We start from the raw sequence: 21,444 nt of genomic DNA, 5'->3' as shown, positions 1-21,444 counted from the left end.
GAGTACTTGTGGCATGCACAGGGGTTTTTTTAGGCTAGGCAGTAGTGTGAGGTGTCCTGATGAACACTCACCAGTCGACATGCTGGCAGGGAAATCAGGATGCACTCAGTGTAAAGACACTTCAGCTATCAAGGTATTAGCAGTAAATTTTCAGAGTGTTCGGAATAAAGTTCCTGAATTTACTGCCCTCCAGGAAGCGTGTGACGCGCAAATTATTCTCGGGACTGAGACCTGGCTGAACCCTGAGATAGGAAGTTCTGAAATATTTAGTGAGGGTTGGAACGTTTATCGGAAAGACAGATTAGACACTGTAGCAGGTGGTGTCTGCATTGCAGTTGACAAAAATGTTGTGTCTACTGAGGTCGAAGTAGAGTGTGATTGTGAAGTTATCTGGACACGTTTAACAGGGCTAGGGGAAATAAAGTTAATTGTGGGGTGTTATTACCAGCCACCAGGTTCCACCGTGACAGTTTTAGAATCATTCAAAGGGAGTCTACATTCTGTATCGCAAAAGTACCCAGATCATGCTACATTAGTCGGAGGCGACTTCAACCTACCTAGTCTATGGATTCATTACAGGTGGTACAGACAAGCTGTTGTGTGGATTACTTTTGAACACGTTATCCAAAAACTGTCTTGAGCAGCTAAATCGACAGCCAACGTGTAATGGAAATATTTTAGATCTGGTAGCCACGAACAGACCAGACCCCATCGATGGTGTCAGTGTTGAGACAGGGATTAGTGATCATGATGTTGTCATTATGACTATGGTTATGAAAGTTAAAAAGTCAGTCAAGAAGGCTAGGAGAGTATTCTTACTAGAAAGAGCAGATAAGCAGTTGTTAGCATCCCACTAAGTAAATGAATTGACTTCATTTACTTCCGGTACGATGGACGTGGAAGAATTATGGGCAAATTTTATACACATTGTAAATCACGCATTGGACAAGTATGTGCTGAAAAAGTGGGTTACGGACGGAAAAGACCCATCGTGGTTGAACAGCGCAATTCGGAGAATGCTGAGGAAGCAAAGGCAGCTGCACTCGCGGTACAAGAAAGATCGGGAGAATGAGGACAGGCAATAGTTAGTAGAGATTCGTGCTGCTGTAAAAAGAGTGATGCGCGAAGCATTCAACCACTACCACCATCATACCTTAGCAAAAGATCTTGCTGAAAACCCAAGGAAATTCTGGTCTTACGTAAAATCGGTAAGTGGGTCGAAGGCTTCCATCCAGTCACTCACTGATCAATCTGTCCTGGCAATGCAAGACAGCAAAACGAAAGCTGAAATTTTAAATTTAGCACTTGAGAAATCTTTCGCGCAGGAGGATCGTACAAACATACCGCTGTTTGAGTACCGTACAGATTCCCGTATGGAGGACATAGTGATAGACATCCCTGATGTTGTGAAGCAGCTGAATGGGTTGAAAATAAATAAATCACAAGGTCCTGATGGGATTCCAATTTGATTTTACAGAGAGTACTCTACTGCATTGGCTCCTTACTTAGCTTGCATTTATCGCGAATCTCTTGCCCAACAGAAAGTCCTGAGTGACTGGAAAAAAGCGCGGGTGACCCCTGTATATAAGAAGGGTAGAAGGACAGATCCTCAAAATTACAGACCAATATCCTTAACATTGGTTTGTTGCAGGATTCTTGAACATATTCTCAGTTCAAATATAATGAATTTCCTTGAGACAGAGAAGTTGCTGTCCATGCATCAGCATGGCTTTAGAAAGCATCGCTCCTGCGAAACGCAACTCGCCCTTTTTTCACATGATATCTTGCAAACCACAGATGAAGGGTTTCAGACGGATGCCGTTTTCCTTGACTTCCAGAAAGCGTTTGACTCGGTGCCCCACTGCAGACTCCTAACTGAGGTACGAGCATATGGGATTGGTTCCCAAGTATGTGAGTGGCTCGAAGACTTCTTAAGTAATAGTACCCAGTACGTTGTCCTCGATGGAGACTGTTCTTCGGAGATGAGGGTATCATCTGGAGTGCCCCAGGGAAGTGTGGTAGGTCCACTGTTGTTTTCTATCTACATAAATGATCTTTTGGATAGGGTGGATAGCAATATGTGGCTGTTTGCTGATGATGCTGTGGTGTACGGAAGGTGTCGTCGTTGAGTGACTGTAGGAGGATACAAGATGACTTGGACATGATTTCTCATTGGTGTAAAGAATGGCAGCTAACTCTAAATATAGATAAATGTAAATTAATGCAGATGAATAGGAAAAAGAATCCTGTAATGTTGGAATACTCCATTAGTAGTGTAGCACTTGACACAGTCACATTGATTAAATATTTGGGCATAACATTTCAGAGTGATATGAAGTGGGACAAGCATGTAATGGTAGTTGTGGGGAAGGCGGATAGTCATCTTCGGTTGATTGGTAGAATTTTGGGAAGGTGTGGTTCATCTGTAAAGGGGACCGCTTATAAAACACTAATACGACCTATTCTTGAGTACTGCTCGAGCGTTTGGGATCCCTATCAGGTCAGATTAAGGGAGGAAGCAGTTCAGAGGCAGGCTGCTAGATTTGTTACTGATAGGTTTGTTCATCACGCGAGTGTTACGGAAATGCTTCAGGAACTCGGGTGGGAGTCTCTAGAGGAAAGGAGGCATTCTTTTCATGAATCGCTACTAAGTAAATTTAGAGAACCAGCATTTGAGTGAGGCTGACTGCAGTTCAATTTTACTGCCGCCAACTTACATTTTGCGGAAAGGCCACAAAGATAAGATAAGAGAGATTAGGGCTCGTACAGAGGCATATAGGCAGTCATTTTTCCCTCGTTCTGTTTGGGAGTGGAACAGGGAGAGAAGATGCTAGTTGTGGTACGAGGTATCCTCCGCCACGCACCGTATGGTGAATTGCAAAGTATGTATGTAGATGTAGATGTAGAATTCAATCGTTGTGAAGAGTATTCTTATTTCTAGTATTGATTCCACAAACTGAGCTGTTGGTTTGGAAAAAGAGGTATTTGCAACAAATTTGGGGAATAAATATACTGAGAAGCAGTAATTAGTATCACCTGATTCTTGAACAGGCCTCTGCAAGACATTCTTGAGCTCACACTATAAATAATTCTTAACACACATTTTTGAAATTGAAAACCTTTAGTGTGGCTTTATGAACTGCGCCAGAAAAGGTCTCAGATGACATTATCACATGACAGTAAGTGAAGTATGCTAGCTTTTTTTGTATCGTATATGTCTGACAATATCTGCATTGGAAGTAAAGATTTCTTTAGGCATTTCATCAATTCTGTGATGTGCAGCTCCTTACTGAATTTATTATCAAGTTGTAATACCAAGAATTTATCACTGTCAACCTCTTATATGTACGTGTCATCACATTTTATACATATGGTGGTATGGTGGTGAGACACCTCTTACAAAGCTGGAGGTGCAAATCATGTGTCCCTTCAAAGTTCAGAGGACTATTTCCTAATGAATGCCTTGTTTCCTGTTGGAGAGATATGATTTAAACTATCATCCAGTATTTTCTATTACACTGTAATATTCTAATTTACTTTGAAGGATACTGTGCTTTATGTCAGATGGCTTGGATCAATCATGCAATTTATTTTTACTTATTTATTTATTTCATTTCATGTTCCATAGATCCTGGTAGCAAGTGAATTGCAAGGATATGGAATGTGTCAGATTCTACATAGTTCAAATATAACTTGTATAAATACATTAAAAAACACAATGTCAATAAAAATCAACTAAACAACAGCACAATCAATTAACAGAAAATTGTGTTTTACATGTCAAGGATGAGTAATATGTTTATGATATGGAATGTGTCAGATTGTACACAGTTGAAATATATATTACATAAATAAAAGATTCAATGTAAATAAGATATCAGCTAAACAACAGCACATTCAGTTAACAGAACATTTTTGTTTCACATGTTTAGGATGTGTAATATATACAAGAGTCAAGATAAATTAAATATTCCAAAGGAAATACAGGAATACCAATAAATAATTGTCATATGCCTATGATAGTGCTCAAAATAAAATTAATTATACTAAGTTTACAACACTTACAAATTTAGTGATTATATAAATTTTCTTTCACATGTTCATCAACTGTATAAAAAGATTTCTCTATCAGGCACTCCTTGAGAGTTTGTCTGATTGCTGGCTATCTTTTGTGAAGCATTAAACAGCTTAATGCTGGAGTAATAAGTTCCTTTTTGAACCATAGTGGGACTTTTCAGTTCAATGTGCAGACTGTTACTGGTTCTTGTGTTATAGTCATGAAATTGGCTGTTATGTTTGTAGATAGAAGGGTTTTTACAGACAAAGGTCAACAAGGAAAAGATATATTGTGAGGAAGTGGTAAGGAAACCCATCTTTTGAAACAAGTGCCTGCAAAAGTACCTGTGATGGACACCACTCATTATTCTAATCGTTGTTTTTTTTTTTTTTTTTGCTTTTTTTTTTTTTTTTTTTTTTTTTTTTTTTTTTGTGCAGTGAAAATTATTTTCTTTGTGAGAGATTAGTTCCCCCAGAATATAATAGCAAATGACATTAATGAATGAAAATAGCCGAAGTACGAAGCCTTAATGGTGTCTACTTCAGCCACTGAAGCAATAACCCACAGTGTGGGTTGACCAGTTACATTTGGTGTCTATATAAGCACTCAGTAAATTTGTAACCTCAGATTTTTGTATTTCTTGATTCTGCACTTAATATTAATTTCTTCCAGATTCCTTTGTGGAGTATGGAATCTCATATAAAGGGTTTTATCTGTATTGAGTGAGAGACCAGTTGAAGAAAACCAATTTACAATATCATTGAAAACTTTATTCATAGTCTGTTCAAGATTGTTGTCCAGAATTGTAGTGTCATCTGCAAAAAGAGTAAATTTACTGTTTGTCTCAGAACAAAGTGAGAGATCATTAATGAAGATGAGAAACAGCAGTGGACCCAAAACAGAGCCTTGTGGCACACCACAACTTACTGAGCCCCACTCAGATGCGGCAGGTTCTGTGGATGAGCCATTCAGCATTACAGTCTGCTTTCAGTCCTTTAGGTATAGAAACCATAATATTCTGCCTTTATCAAAAGGATTAGATGGTTTATGTGGTGTCACCACCAGACACCACACTTGCTAGGTGGTAGCTTAAATCGGCCGCAGTCCATGTAGTACATGTCGGACCCGCGTGTCGCCACTGTGATCGCAGACCTAGCACCACCACCAAGGCAGGTCTCGTGATACGAGAGAGCACTCGCCCCAGTTGTTCGAGAACCTAGCTACCGCCCAGTTGTACGAGAACCTAGCTACCGACCAGATGTACGAAGCCTTTCTCTCTCATTAGCCGAGAGACAGAATAGCCATCAGCTAAGTTAATGGCAACGAACTAGCAAGGCGCCATTGGTATCAGTGCCTATAGCTTACGAGTATTCAAGAGAGATGTATTCCAAGGACTAATAAAAAGATAAGTAATAAGCATCTACATACTTTTCTTCTTATTCATTTATAAGTTCTCATGTTCCAGACTTCACGCCCGTCGGCGTCCACCTTGCATGCCCTATCGGCTACAGCGTTAGTCTAGAGTTCATTTTCAGCCATCTCAACTCACGGTGTCGGCCCAGCTACCGACACAACAGTTTACACAGTCAAAGGCTTTTGAGAGGTCACAAAAAACACCTACTGGAGACATTTTTTTGTTCATGGCTTCCAGAACCTGGTTGGTGAAACAGAATACTGTCTGTTCTGTAGAAAGACTAGCATGAAATCCAAACTGAATCTTGTTTAGGATATTGTGGAAGCTAAGATGATTGACAATCAGCCTGTGCATGCGTCTTTCAAGAAGTTTTGAAAAGATGGTTAAGAGGGAGATTGGGCAATAGTAACATCGTTTTTCTCACCTTTTCGCAAATGGCTCTGAGCACTATGGGACTTAACTTCTGAGGTCATCAGTCCCATAGAACTTAGAACTACTTAAACCTAACTAGCCTAAGGATGTCACACACATCCATGCCCGAGGCAGCATTGGAACCTGCGACCATAGCTCACCTTGTTTAAAGAGTGGTATCACTACAGCTAGTTTTAGCCAGTTGCGGACTATTCCTTCTTGCAGGGATGTATTGAATTGTTGCATAAGACTGGACTTATATATTTATAGCAATATTCCACTATTTTACAGGAAATATTGTCCACACCAATAGACTTTTTATTTTTAGTGAGGTAATAATTCTTTCAATCTTTTTTACTGTAACATGAGGTAAGGATAATTGTGGGGGTCTATTACTGATAGCTTTCTGTAGAAGAGCCAATGATTCGTCCACAGAACCTTTACAGCCTATCTTCTCTGCTGCTGCCAAAAAGTGCCTGTTGAAGATTTATGCAACCATTTCAGGTTTCTTTACAATACTGGTACCTTGTTTGATTTCAAAGGGTGTCCTGTTCCCCCTTTTTTTGCCAGTTTCCTGCTTTATTACATTCTAAATTGTTTTTATTTTGTGGTCAGACCTATCAATTTCAGTCTTAACGCACATATTTTTTGACTTATTTATTACCTTCTTTAGGATGCTACATTAAAATTTGTAGTGCTGACATTTCTTTGGATCATTACAAGTTCTGAGGGAATCATATAGCATCCTCTTTGTTCTGCAGGATGTTTTTATTCCTGCAGAGATCCATGACTTATTGACAGTGCTTACATGACTGTTTCTAATTATTTTTTTGGGAAATGTGGCATCAAAGATAGACATAAATTCATTCAGAAATGTATTATACTTTTTGTTCACATCTGTTTCATTGCAATACACCAGTAGTCTGTGATTTATTGTCTAATGACAGTAGAGCTGAAAATGAATACTGAAGAATGGAAAAGTGAAAGAACAATTTACACATAAATAATGCTGAAACAAAATAAAGAGTGTGTGGGGATAGGGAGATGGTGAGGGAAGGGGAGATGTAAATGACGTTAGATTATATGGCTGAGGTTTTAATGTCATGAGGGTTGTAGTCACCAGGCAATACACAAACCTGATCCATGTCACACAAATATTATTTTATTCATAAGCTCTGAATAATATGGAACTAGCCTCTCAGGACTCCGCAAGATGAAGCACAACTGATGTGCAAGATACAAACTAGAATAACATAGAGCATCAGTCAGCGCTGCCCCATACATATATGTGGATGAGTCGCCAGCAGATGGCTTGGCAGAGACCGTGCCATGTGCACACCTCCCACAGATGGCCTCCAGTGGCTGGCCCACATTGATACAGTTGGCAGCCGATTCAAGCACATACACACAGTGTCCCACTCTCACACTTACTAGTAGCAGGATACAGAACAATTTCCTTCTTGTGCAGTTCTGATACTGGTACTGGAGACAAAAAATTCCAAATTACCTTTAGAGTACTAAAAAAAACTTAACTCCTTCTGAACAGACTGTGAAGGCCCAGCGGTACGGACTGGCCGCCGTGTTGTCCTCATCCCAAAGGCGTCACTGGATGCAGCTATGGAGGGGCATCTGGTCATCACACTGCTCTCCTGGCCGTATGTCAATTTCCAAGACCAGAGCTGCTACTTCTCAATCAAGTAGCTCCTCAGTTTGCCTCACAAGGGCTGAGTGCACCCTGCTTGCCAACAGACTGCCAGTGTAGTTTCAGCTCTCTGAGATTGCAGACGTGTGTGCAAGTTGCGTTTGCATGAGTGTGTGTGCACGTGTGTGTGTGTGTGTGTGTGTGTGTGTGTGTGTGTGTGTGTGTGTGTGTGTCTACTGCTGACAAAGGCCTTAATGGCCAAAAGCTATGAGTGTGTGAATCTTTTTATTGTGCCTATCGCAACTCAGCATCTCCGCTATATGGTGGGTAGCAACTTTCCTTCTCTGGTATTATTACATTCCATCCTGGATTTTCCATTGTTTAAAAACATTACAGACTTGACTGGGATCTTCAATGTGTTTCCTTCATATTTGATGTTTACAGTTTCAGTTTTTGGCTAGAAATGACTGTGAAATCTGCTCGTTCTGATGCATGAATATGTAATAAAAGATAAATTAAAACAATTGTCTGTGTGAGCTAGGTTTATTTACTCCCACAGTGCATTCTGAGGGCTTACTACACCCACATCTCCAGGTGGATCAATAGATAACAACACATATTTGTTTGCTGGATGTAGCAGTTACCTGTTTTGAGTTTCATTTCATTACAAGTAGGATATAATGTGCACTTGTTAATGTAATGTGGCATAGTATAACATATTTTAAAACAATAATAATATGCTTACAGTATGTTCTAGAAGAAAGAACCCTGAGGTTATTCATAAATATACATTTCCATCTTAAGACGTCACACACACACACACACACACACACACACACACACACACACACACACACACACACACACAATAAATGAGATTCTGAAGAACTACTAAATATTTGAAGAAAACTATTCTACAGAAAATTGCTACACTATAGCACTTGAGTCACAAAAGTTTCATGTTCCTAATAAGTGGCAGATGTTCAGATGTGATTACTAGATGTCACTAATTTATGGACAAACATCCCCATAGAGGAAGCAGTGGAATTTATTAAACACAGTTTTATACAACACAAAATCTTCTATGTATGTGTGCATCTTAAATGTTTGGACAAGGTTTTCTGCCTTACTGTTCAACTGCAGATGAAAGGGAGGCACCATGATGTGGAAAATGCCATTGTATATACGAAAGTCCTTGGAAAACTGCACCCAGAACTGAGGACCATCGTCCAAAATCAGGATGCAAGGCAACCCTTCTATGGAGAACATCTTCAACATGGCCTTGAAAGGCACATCTGCTGTCACAGACAGACAATGAACAACATAAGGAAAATGAGAAAATGCGTCAGTTGCCAATAATCAGAAAGTACCTAAGAAAGGATCAGCGAAATCAATGTGAACTTGTCCCCAAGGCCATTTATGGGAAGACCATAGGGCAAAAACAATATGTGCCACTGTCTGCTGATCCAAATGCTTGTGGCAGACCACAATAAGGTGTTTCATCTCTCGATCGATGCGCACACACATGGTGACACACCAAAAGTTTTGTGTGAGAGGTCCCCCCCCCCCCCCCCCCCCTCCCTCCAATTGACCCTGATGCAGTGAACAGAGGACAGAGAACTCCAGTTGCAGAACCACTGGAACCACATTGTGGGGAGTACACCATTCTGTCGACAGGAGAATAACCCTATCCAAGAGGGAAATATGATTCCACAACACATAAAAATTCTGAAGCAGGTCTGATGCCCAGCCTGGCAGATGGTAGGGCCACCCACGTTGTATCATGCATATGACCTGCCCGCACACTGGATCAGTTGCCACAGCAGAGGCAGTACAGAAACAGGTGATGGTGAAGCCATCCACTGTGTGGCTCACCTCCATTTCCTGTTGAAAACTAAGTATTTCCTCCTGGCCGAACAAGGGCTCAGTGTCTGTGGGGAGTTGGGACAGAGCATACACATTTGCATGATGTGAGATGGGACAAAATTGGATCTCATATTTGTATGGGGTCAAGAATAGAGTCCCACACTCAAGGCAATGAGCAGCTTTGTCTTGTAAGGACACAGATGGGTTAAAAAGGGGAAACTAGGGGCCTGTGTTTGGTAATTAAATGAAATTTGTACCATACATGAATAAATGAATTTTTTTAAGGCATAGACAATAGCAAAAGCTTCTTTTAGTATCTGAGAATAATGTTACTGAGCTGAGTTGAGTATTTTCAGAGTAAAGGCAATAGGCTCTTTGGAGCCATCTGAATGGCAATGGGCCAGTACAGGCCCCACTTCATACTTGGACATGTCTGTGGCCAGGACAAATGCTTGCTGGGTTGAAATGTGACAAGACACAGTGCAGAATGTGTTGCACAAAAGCATGCTCACACGCTACAGACCAAACAAAAGGGGCACTTTTCTGAAGCATCAGATGCAAGGGGTGTGTGATGGTAGTTGCTCTGGGTATAAACTTGTGATAGTACATCCCTTGCCAAGGAATGCCTGCAGTTTTCAGATTAGGAGGACAGGGCATAGCTGTAATGGCAGTGACATCTTGTTTCGCAGTGCACACACCCTGCCAGAAAATTTCATGATCCATATAAACAATGAAAGACTGAAAAAAGTGAAACTTGGTGAGATTGTATTTGAGGCTCAGCCTGTAGAACAATAAACAAAGAGACAAAGTTACATAGATGTTCCTCCATGGTAGCACCTGTCATGATGATATAAAGATAGTTAACACAATGAGGGGCAACCATTGTAACCTATTCTAAAATACATTGACAGATGGCAGGCACACTAGCAACCCCAAACATTAGCTATTGATACTGATAGAGGCTGAAAGGCATATAAATCACAAGCAACTGTTTTGATGTCTCATCCAAAGGCAGGCTTTGGGCAAGACAACTTTTAAAAAAATTAATCCACAGCCAACTTTGTGAGCAATTCCTCCAGACAAGATGGGAGTAAGTGTGTTTGACTGCCTGTGCATTAACCATAGAGCTAAAGCTGACTGGATGGCTTCTTTATGATATGATCACCAATGACATGGCCCATTCACTTGAGGAAATTGGGCTACTCAATTCCAATGACATTAAGCAACCTAGCTCTGTCTTAACCTGGTCGTATAAAGCTTCTGGCACTGGCTGTGCCTGGAAAAGCCAAGGGTAGGCATAAGGTTTGAAGATGATGGGTGCAATAAAATTGTTTGCACAACCTAACGCTGGGGCAAACACATCTGAAAAGTCATAACACAAAGAATGTAATTTGTGATAAGACACTTGATCTGACACTAGATGCACAGCATCTGCAACAGAAAAACCAAAATTAGCAAAGCATCTAACCAAAACAAATTTTCAGTACTCACATAGTTAAACACCAAGTACGTAATGGAATGGACAACTGACTTGTAAATTGTGCTGGTCATTTGCGTGTGCGTGTGTGTGCGTGTGTGTGCGTGTGTGTGTGTGTGTGTGTGTGTGTGTGTGTGTGTGTGTGTGTGTGAACGCGCCGCTCATGCGTGTGCATGTGCAAGCAAATTTGCTGGTGGAGGGGATGTCAGTTAGCAAGAAAGTGTCTCTTAAAGGTTTAACATTATGTGTGAAGTCTGTTGCAAGTAACTAAGTGGTTTCATTCTCAAATACTGGATAAATATAGTCTAGCTACTTGTGCGTCATGAGCTCTGGTACATTTCCACCCCCACACACACCACTTTGAGAAGGAGGTGATTCTTACCCTAAACTGTTCTTTCCAGACAGTAAGTGATATAAGTACCAAGTTTGGTTGAAATCAATGCTGTCGCTTAGAGGGAGATGTGGAACTTGCATACGTTCACTTTTATGATATGTACCATATGAGTTTGTAAAAACAGTTAATATCTTTGAAAGTTTTCTCCAAAAAGTTTACATTTTTCTGATGTTCTGATCAATTTGTCTGCTGCAGGTGGCAAGCAGAGTTCTTGGGATTCCTGATAAATATATTCACATTTCTGAAACATCAACAGACAAAGTGCCAAATACCTCAGCTACAGCTGCCAGTGCAAGCTCAGACCTGAACGGCATGGCAGTGTTGGTAAGTTTAATACATTTTATTAGCAAACAACAGCAACATGGAGTTTTATGATATAAAACTGAGGAAGGGATACAATAGCTGACAATAAGTACTATGGAAATATGTGTTTATTACAAATCAGCTTGAATTCCATGACTTAGGAACCACAAGGTATATTAACTGAGAAAAAAGTGCAATGTTTGAATTACACATCATCAAATTATTTAAAAGTAAATAATAATCCAGCATAAAATAATACATGTGTGTGTGCTTTTCTTACCAGTAACAGCTGGAAACATTCCTATGTGCCAATCAGAAACCTGAAATCTTGTTTTTTTGTGGTCAATGATGTTACCAAAGTGTCAAAACAGTACCCACTCTATTGCAATTAATTCTAGAAACAACTCTTAGACTATACTAAGCCATTTTTCTGTTATATCCTTCCTTCAAGGAGTGCAGGTTGTATGGTAGAGAGCTTCTGTGAAGCTTGGAAAGCAGAATAGAGGTCATGATGAACTGAAGCTGTGAGGAGAGGTTGACAAGTTGTGCCTAGATAGTTCAATAATAAAGAACTTTGCTTTTGAAAAGCAAGGGTCCATGTTCAAGCCCCAGTCTACCACACAGTTTTAATCTGCTTGGAGACTTCGTAACTGTACATACTCCACTTATTAGTGAAAGATTTATTCTGGAAGTATCACCTAGACTGTATCTAACCTACTGCTCTATGATATACTTCTTTCTGGAAAGACTAGTTAATCCCTGCGCAGGCACACCATTTTTCATACCACAAGGGCACATGGAACACTTTGCACACGTGTAAAGAATAGCTGCCTTTACCTTACCAAGGTAGACATTCATGAACAAAAATGCAGTTTAATCTTAGTTTCACTAACATTATATGACCTAAATCACTATTTAATTATACAACGATAGAACAAAACTTTCATTGTTTCTCTCTGTTGCTGCACACAAGTGTTACCCTGCAGTAATGACCCACTTGAATCATTAAACGGCATAGTTGCATCATATCCCTGCCAACTATTTATTTGACTACTAATTATCGTGTACATAATAGCCTCATTGTGGGACAATACTGCTAGCTTAGAATCTGTATCATTTTCTAGCAAGGATCATAAATTTTTTGCACCTGGCATGCTGTTTATTTTATATTGTTGCTGCTCAGTGGGAGGTATGATGACACAACTTATTACTGTGTTAGCTGAAGCAATAATAAAGGAATAGGAACTGGCTTGCAACTGTAAAACAATAATGAAATCATATAAAGCAATGTTATTTGTGACTGGTGCACTTTATAAATTGGTGCGCCTGCTCGAGCGTTAGGTGATCATTGCAGCAGAGTGGCTGTGAAGTGTTGTGGAAATCAGATAGATCATATCTTAAAATTTTAGTTCTACCCAAAGTCGTGTGTAGATGCTCATTTGCTATAGCTTAATTGCATGCTCGGTGATTAATCACTGGAGTTTTTCAAATTCGATAAGTATGTATCAAGAGTGATCTAAGAATTACCATACGTACCTAGCTGTGTGGAAGGCAGGCACCAGATAGGGAAATACTGGACAAAATGTTTGAAAATTTAATTCACTCATGAAGGAGGTTGTTTACAAAACCTTCATTTAACCAGTCACAGAAATACTCAACAAAATCCAAAGTGGGATGCTACAGCAAAAATGTTGTGCTTTACGAAGTGCTTTATTCTTAAAACTCTGAGAGCTCACACCCCAATGCGATTGAAAAAAATTTGCTTCCTTCAACACTGTATATTTTGCATAATGAACACAAGAGAAAAAACTAGAGAAATTTGGATACATACCTTCCTGGGCAATATCCACAAAAGGAATGGGAGGCAAGAAAAATGATACTGATACACCGTGAACCTCCCTAAACATGCTATTTGAGGTCTTTTGGAATACAGTTGTAGGTGTACCATCAAGGAGAAGAATGTTTAGAACAAGTACAAAATACCAGGCATCAACACAAGAAGCGTAGGACAAACAGTGTTCCCACAAATTACCAACAGCATTGTCACTGAATCCCTTCAAGAGATTCTGTTTTGTCAGATGGTGTCTCTTAATATTGTCTTTACTATTATGCAATGTTTCCAATGGTTACAATTGAAAGAAAAACAGCCCTCAGTCACTATTTTTAGCAACTTAACCTGGTTTCAACACTGCTAGGAGTGTCTTCCTCAGAATTTAAATCAAAGAATGGTCTATTTCTATAACATGATCACAGAATTATGACTAAAAATGTTTGATAGGGTATAAGTACGGAATCATCGTAAAAGACTGGCAGTACTTATATGTCGTTTATAAAATTACAAATATGCCAAAAGGGCATTAGTCACAAAATATTTAAGATAAAGAAAACTGTGATGGCAAGCCACTAAGGGCTGCTCTTTACTTGCGTGGTGCAGGTTGCAAAACCTGTAACTTGGATCATTTTAATGGTGACATTTCCATGTATGAAGCTGCGTAGAACAGGGGTGGACATTGATCCTAACCTGACTGTCCTTAACATGAAATGCCAGTTTTTCACTGGCATTAAGTGACATCAGATTCCTCAAAAAGTCTTCTCTGGAAGCTACCTAACTAGCTCACAACAGAATGTCATCAAAATAAATGCATTAAAGCCATGCTTTTGTGCATCCATTACATAAAATGATGTTCATGTGTTGTGAGTGCTTTTGGCACTGTAGGGACTAAAGTGTAATATAGGTCATAGCATGACATTTTAATGAATAGTTAGTTCCTGTTATAACAACTTGCTGTAAGTAAACCTGAATGAACTTAATAAGCTGTCCAATTTGAACCAACTGTCAAATCCTTTGGAAAATAGACAGTTGATCATAATGTAAGACAGCAACAAAATAGTGACCAGACACAGATGCTGTATGTACATGTGCAAGAACAACTAGATGCAAGTGTACCTTTGTACATATTCTGTGTAAATTACCATCTGATTGACAAAATCTGTACTTATGAATTATTGCCATTTTATAATACAACTTGCAATCATTATACAATTGCAGGTTGTACTATAAAATGGCAATTATGCTGAAACTAGCTTGTAGTACAAAAGAATAATAAACCCTAAGCTACTCACAGGACCTAATTATTCATTAAATGCTGTAAGTGCCATAGAATAATGTTTTTTCTTGAGTCTCAGGCAGAGCATCTAATGTTTCGTGGGAGAAACTTTGAGCATCAGCACACTTTTTCTTCTCCTCTGGGACACATAGGGGCCGAGAAAGTAAATACAGTATAATTCAGAAGAGTTTACAGCCAAGTGCATTTTGTTTGGCAGTTAAATTATTTACAGTTAAAAACAGTTGTTGTTATTGTTATTTGTCAGTTTAATTGCTATCAGTTAATCATATGATAGACTGTTATTGTTCTTCTTCTTGTTATTATTATTAAGATACACAATTTTCATTTATTTCTCTGCAGGACGCGTGCCAGAAAATAAAGGATCGCTTGAAACCAATAATAGATGAAAATCCTAAAGGAACATGGGAAGATTGGATTCAAAAAGCTTATCAAGAAAGAGTAAGCCTTTCTGCTACTGGATTCTACAAGTAAGATGATATACCGATAATATTCTTTGGCTGCATGTTCATAATCAAAGTCAGTGAAATAAATACAAAACATTGACTAATACTTTTTTCCTTCTTTCTTGCAAGAACTCCAGATATCACCTACGACTTCAGCAAAAATACTGGAAACCCATTCAATTACTTCTCCTTTGGTGCTGCCTGTTCAGAGGTGGAAATTGATTGTCTAACAGGAGATCACAAGGTGAGATATAGCAAAGTAATACGTTCTCAGACAGGAAATAAAAATTAAAGTGAAAGATTGCAGCATAGAGTAAGAGAAATTAGTTGACACTAATATGAACAGGAGGTAATAATGACATTATTTTTAAGTACTGTCTTGTTAATGCCCACTGTCATAACTGAATAAAATTGTAGCGTAGTTGAATAGGTACAGAGACAAGAATGAATGTCTCATATACTGTTTAATGTTGCTAACTGTTACATGTGTCTTTCTCTCTCTCTCTCTCGTCTTTTTATTGTTCATTATTTAAAGCTGCCTAAGGTAACAATGAACTGCTGAGTTACCTAAATGTAAGACATTACCTACTTTGGCATTTGCTCTGATGTCACCCAAACATCTTTAAATTCTAAAATTCTGGGTAAACTAATTAAACTACCACTATGAAATGCAGCAATATTTGAGGCAGAAGAAAAAAATATATTTGCCATTATTCATAATAGAAATAAAGCCAAAGTATACAATTAGAAAACAGAATTTACTATGTAGATTTCTCTAATATCCCTGCATTAGGAGAAATGTAAACAGTATGTTAAACAGAAAGGGCAAAATTTGCATGTGCTTAAGCAAAAAATTCAAAATTCTGTTTCCTCTTTTTCCTGTGCAGGTTCTCAGGACAGATATTGTGATGGATCTAGGATCCAGTCTCAATCCAGCCATAGACATTGGACAAATTGAAGGAGGTTTTGTGCAAGGTTATGGTCTGTTTGTGCTAGAAGAAGTGGTAGTGTCTCCAACAGGCACAATGTATTCTCGAGGACCTGGAGCATACAAGATACCTGGTTTTGCTGATATACCAACAGTTTTCAATGTGTCATTACTCAAGGATGCACCAAACCCAAGGGCTGTTTACTCCTCAAAGGTACACATTTCAGCATTCTTATATGCTTTGAAGTGGCAGCCTTTACTGAAGTATTAAAATTACTGGTTTCAATAAAAGTTTACACTTGAAATCTGTAACATTTCAAAAAAACAGTAAAGACAAAACAAAACATGATTTTATGCATCAGAGTAATTTCTTAAAAAGGGCACAGCTGGGATTGTGTCCAATGCATCCGCAGTATTTTAGATTTTGGGTACATTATATAAAACTGACTCATAAATAAGACTGTTAGACAATTGAGTAATTCAGTATTTTGTTTGCACATTTCAGGCAGTAGGAGAGCCTCCTCTCTTCTTGGCTTCTTCAGTATTTTTCGCCATAAGAGCAGCAATCCAAGCTGCCCGTGCTGACAATGGACTGGATAAATGGTTCCAGTTAGATGCGCCAGCCACAGCTGCACGCATTCGCATGGCTTGTGGTGATAAAATAGTGAACAAGGTTTGTATTATATTAATGCCTTTAAAGGTATCACTCAAAGTTTATTTTGTTAATTTACAAATCTCAGTAAATTATGTTTCACAGCTTTAGTTCTTATGAACAAAAGCAGTTTTGAGCAGAATTATGCACCTTTGTTTCTTATTACTTTGAATTTAAATTGTGAAATTCCATGCAGAAAACAATTTTGTAACTCAAATGAGCAAAGTTGTGTGCTTATTAGCTAATGTAACTTATTTTATAGTTCCAGGAACCTGACAAAGGAACATACACTCCATGGAATGTGGTGTTGTAATCATAATGATGTTCCAGATCTGCATGAGACTGGATACTGAAAAAAGAATAGATATTAAAGAACACACAAATGTTCTTAAATAACCTGTGATATCCGTTTTAAGAAAATTGACAAATGTCATCAAATAGCTTCCATATTTATTATTTTTAATGAATGCTCATGGAATATTTTTAAGTAATTAGTGTTTGGAATGTCTGTATGAATGCTGATGGAGACTGTGATGTATTTTGCACAATTTTGAATTGAAATAAAAATCTATTCTTCATAATTGATTTGTTGCTTGTTTTCAAATGGATTCCTAATTAAATAGCATCAACTTGAAAACTGTGGATTTAGCTGAAGTCTTTGTTGCAAACAGTACTGGTATTAAAAGATGATGGCAGGGAATAACCGTAACTGCATTGCTAGAAATGTAGAGGATACCTTGCAAGTGACAAGACTTGGCAACTGAATCAAGCCAACCTCAGGAATCATGAGCAAAATAAACCATGTGCATGTATGCTTACACAGCCCATCCAGCTAGCTGTGCAGTCTAACACGCTGCTTCCCAAGCGGGAAGACGTGCTGGTCCCTGGCATGAATCCACCCGGCAGATTAGTGTCGAAATTTGGTATGCCAGCTGGCCTGTGGATTGTTTTAAGGCAGTTTTCCATCTGCCTCAGTGCATGTGGGCTGGTTCCCTTTATTCTGCCTCAGTTACACTGTGTCAGTGATTGCTGTGCAAACTCTGCTCCATGTACAGGTACACCATAATTACTCTACCATGCAAACATTTGGGGTTACACTCATCTGATATGAGACATTCCTGGGGGGTCCAATGGGGGCTGAACCACAGGGTTCGGCGTGAAGCGGTGGTGGGGTGGGTGGACTGCTGTGGCTTGTTGTGGGGTTGTGAACCACTAATGGCTACAATGGGATGAAGCCAACCATCATTTCTAGGTCCCCAGTTCAATACACAATACACAATGCATACACTCATCAGTTTCTTTTCTTTGTGTATTTGGGGAGTGGATAACAATAGTCATCAGTTGCCTTGCAGTAATTTTTTTCAGCATGTACTGTTCCAGATTCTATCTGTACTAAAAGAATTACTTATACTGACTTTTCTTTTTGATCCATATCTTATCCTCTGAGACATAGCAAGGTGGAAAATCTCCATATCATAAACATAAGGCATATATCATAAATATTTCAAATTGCTAAATTCTTATTCATGCAGTATTTGAATAAACTCTGTTATTCACAGTATAATTTTCAGACTAATGCTGATATTGGCATAAACAGCCTTATTTACATACAAACGTTTCATTTGAAGAAATATTCAGAATTTACAATAGCTATAAGCCATGTGTACATCAAAATTCAATCCTGCTAAAAACTGTTTACTTTTCAATTGACATAGCTTATTTCAAACCCCTCAGTCTCCTATTTTTCTGAAAACCATATATTTCAAAAGCTATTTGTATTCAAAATTTTCATTCTCTATAATGTTCCAGTTTTAAAATGCAATCCTGTCAAAAATCTACCTTTTCAGTTTTGTATCCCCAAATTTTATGATTCAAAAATGTGTATATCTTTTTTAAAAGTAGAATGTTCGGTAACAAAGTATGCTAATAAGAAATTATAACATTCTGGCACATCCTTGGCGGGTTTCAAAATCCCAACATACATTAAAACTTCCCTCTCGTAAAACAATACCTACCATTTGTACCAGCTTAAAAAATACAGCTTTTGGTTAAACAAATTTACTTAACTGCCTATTGTGTCCTTCAGTTTTTCTGTCTTATGTTAATATTCTAAATGTAATAGCTTTATGTTTTAATATTTTGTAATTTCTGTAATAAGTGCATATATAAATAGGTGTTGTGCACAAAACAGCAGTCAGTCTGCATCACTTAGTTAACAGGTGACCTAGTAAATCAGTCATCTTCAACTAGCACAGTCACAATATTAGTCAGTTGGTAGGTCTATTTCATAATCATAATGTAATGTCAGTCTACATCTATGAGTAAATATGTGAGGTTTTATTAAAGACAATATCTTATTTGTGATTCCATTTGTAAATGCTTGCTAGGCTTGTAATAGCCTATGTTGCTTACTTACCTGCAATGTTAAATTGAAATAGTTCATGACAAGCAAATTGATCATATAAAGTTCTTATGAATAATACATAGAAGACAAGTTAATGTTATTTGGGTTCTGTACAATCATTTTATAATGTTTCAAACTTTCTTATAACTATCAAGAACAAGTAAAACAAAATAGGGAATTTGAGACTCCCTAAGAGGCATAAGAAACAAGTCAGCAATTTGCACATTCATTACAACTTCTGCAAGGAAAGAGATCTCCCCAGTGAAACTAAAATTAGGTGTACGCAAGTATAAAATTATTCTTTATTCATTTTTGATGTCATTTGAGGTGCAGAACTGGTCAAAAGCCATCACTGTGAATTAGGGCACACTGTCGCACATGGTCATTTGGGGAAGTCCTTTGATGGTGAGAATCTGGACAATAGAATTAATTGTGGCGTCAGTTGTGGTGGACACCACACTTACCACATATGGATAGTGGGCATCTTGGATAAGCCATGCAGAGCTGAGAAATGAGCCTAAGTCCAAATGAATGTGTTCCCTGGGGTGGTGGGGGTGGGTCAGGAGGAAAAAGCCTGGGCTGAAGCAGCCTGATGTCAGTTGCAAGCAGAGCAGTTGTACGCCATAGCTTCCACATCCTTGTTCAGTCGTTTTCAGGAGGTGTGCTGCCTTTTGAGGACTTCATTGCATACCATACCCCAATGCCTGCAATGGTTGTTGTTGTTGTGGTCTTCAGTCCTGAGACTGGTTTGATGCAGCTCTCCATGCTACTCTATCCTGTGCAAGCTTCTTCGTCTCCCAGTACCTACTACAACCTACATATTTCTGAATCTGCTTGGTGCATTCATCTCTTGTTCTTCCTCTACGATTTTTACCCTCCACACTGCCCTCCAATACTAAATTGGTGATCTCTTGATGCCTCAGAACATGTCCTACCGACCGATCCCTTCTTCTAGTCAAGTTGTGCCACAAACTCCTCTTCTCGCCAATTCTATTCAATACCTCCTGCAATGGAAGAACTACAAAACTTGAGACTGCAGGGCAAAGGCAATCAGGACAATGACAAGGTGTGTATTATAAAGGTACAGATATGATGATTAATATTTCAGAGGTTTTGTGAAATGATGATTAATATTTCAGAGGTTTTGTGAAACACCTGTACCCTAAACAGTTAGTACAACTGAGTAATCATTCATAATTGGCATTCAGTTAAGTTTAAGCAGCATTATTTATTGTTCGTTGAAGTTAGGAGACAATTAAGGTTCGCTGCGGTTGGAATTTTACATATGAGGTTCTCCTTTTTTGATGAGTTTCAATCATCACAAGCAGTTGTTCAGGGTCTGCAAAGCCATGTGTTGTACCTTGGAGCTCGTCCCTAGTGAAATTCCATGGATTTTGTCAATATAGAGCTTAGAATGGAGCATGAAGAAAAGAGAAGAATCTGACAATAGAAATTTGTCGTACGAGATGTTCTTGTGAAATGACTTAGTTATAACCTGTGTTGTAAACTGAATCTGAGCTGTAGTCTATCCAGTACACCAGATTCCGTCCAGAATACGTAGCCTATTCTCCTTCATAGTAAATGTGGCTCTACAGGAAGAAAGTTTTAAGAAGTGGATGTTCTGATTGGTATAAAGTAAAAGCATCTTTAAGAAGACAGAAATCTTCACAAGTGGTGACCATGTTTTTGGAAACTGCAAAATAAAGTATGAAAAAACTTCAAGTACAGAAATGAAGTTCTAAGCTCAGATGAAAGCAATATGAAAAAAACACACAAGAGAATCATACAGTGACAGCCATCCAAAAGGCGATCATATTAGTGAGGAAACAGTACAGGTAGCGATGACAAAAATAAGCAAAACTATGAGAAGGAGATATGGATATATGGACATATACACTAACTGTGGTACAGTATTAACAGCTGTGTAACATATACCCTCGAAATTAAGACAGTCCTATGTAATAGATAGCAGTGCACTTCATTAACAAAAACAATGAGTTAAAATTGAAATAACACCAAATATGAAAAATTGGGCTTGGTAACAGTAATAAACATGAGGTTTCCAGACAAAAAACAAGTATAAACAAGCCTTTACTATGACATATTGAGAAGATTTCATTATGAATAACTATCTTGATGAGGCCAAGATATCTTTCATAAGATCATTTATAAAGTACAATATATATTTTCAAGTTAACATTGACCTCTATCCAGAAGAGCAGGTGACTGCAGGTACATCTGACTGCTGCCACCACAAGTAATTACCTAATCAATGGTTGGCAGCATTCACCAAGAGCCATCTGTCTGTAGCGTGGCATTACATCA

The 21,444-nt window shown here is 38.5% G+C and overlaps 1 protein-coding gene across 1 annotated transcript in view; it reads left to right on the top strand.

Moving 5' to 3' along the window:
* Window positions 1–17,296, top strand: part of LOC126416092 (xanthine dehydrogenase) — a 251,217-nt gene extending 233,921 nt beyond the window's left edge. The window contains exons 23-28 of the mRNA XM_050083585.1: window positions 11,457–11,585; window positions 15,032–15,159; window positions 15,265–15,379; window positions 16,023–16,277; window positions 16,569–16,736; window positions 16,978–17,296. Of these exons, the coding sequence (XP_049939542.1) occupies window positions 11,457–11,585; window positions 15,032–15,159; window positions 15,265–15,379; window positions 16,023–16,277; window positions 16,569–16,736; window positions 16,978–17,028 (846 nt within the window). The 3' untranslated portion in view covers window positions 17,029–17,296. The remainder of the gene's footprint in view (window positions 1–11,456; window positions 11,586–15,031; window positions 15,160–15,264; window positions 15,380–16,022; window positions 16,278–16,568; window positions 16,737–16,977) is intronic.
* Window positions 17,297–21,444: the final 4,148 nt, after the last annotated feature.

Source organism: Schistocerca serialis, chromosome 8 (genome assembly GCF_023864345.2).
Source record: "Schistocerca serialis cubense isolate TAMUIC-IGC-003099 chromosome 8, iqSchSeri2.2, whole genome shotgun sequence".
Taxonomy (NCBI): Eukaryota; Metazoa; Arthropoda; class Insecta; order Orthoptera; family Acrididae; genus Schistocerca; species Schistocerca serialis.
Note: the sequence above shows the minus strand (reverse complement) of the source record. Positions and strands in the feature narration are given on the sequence as shown.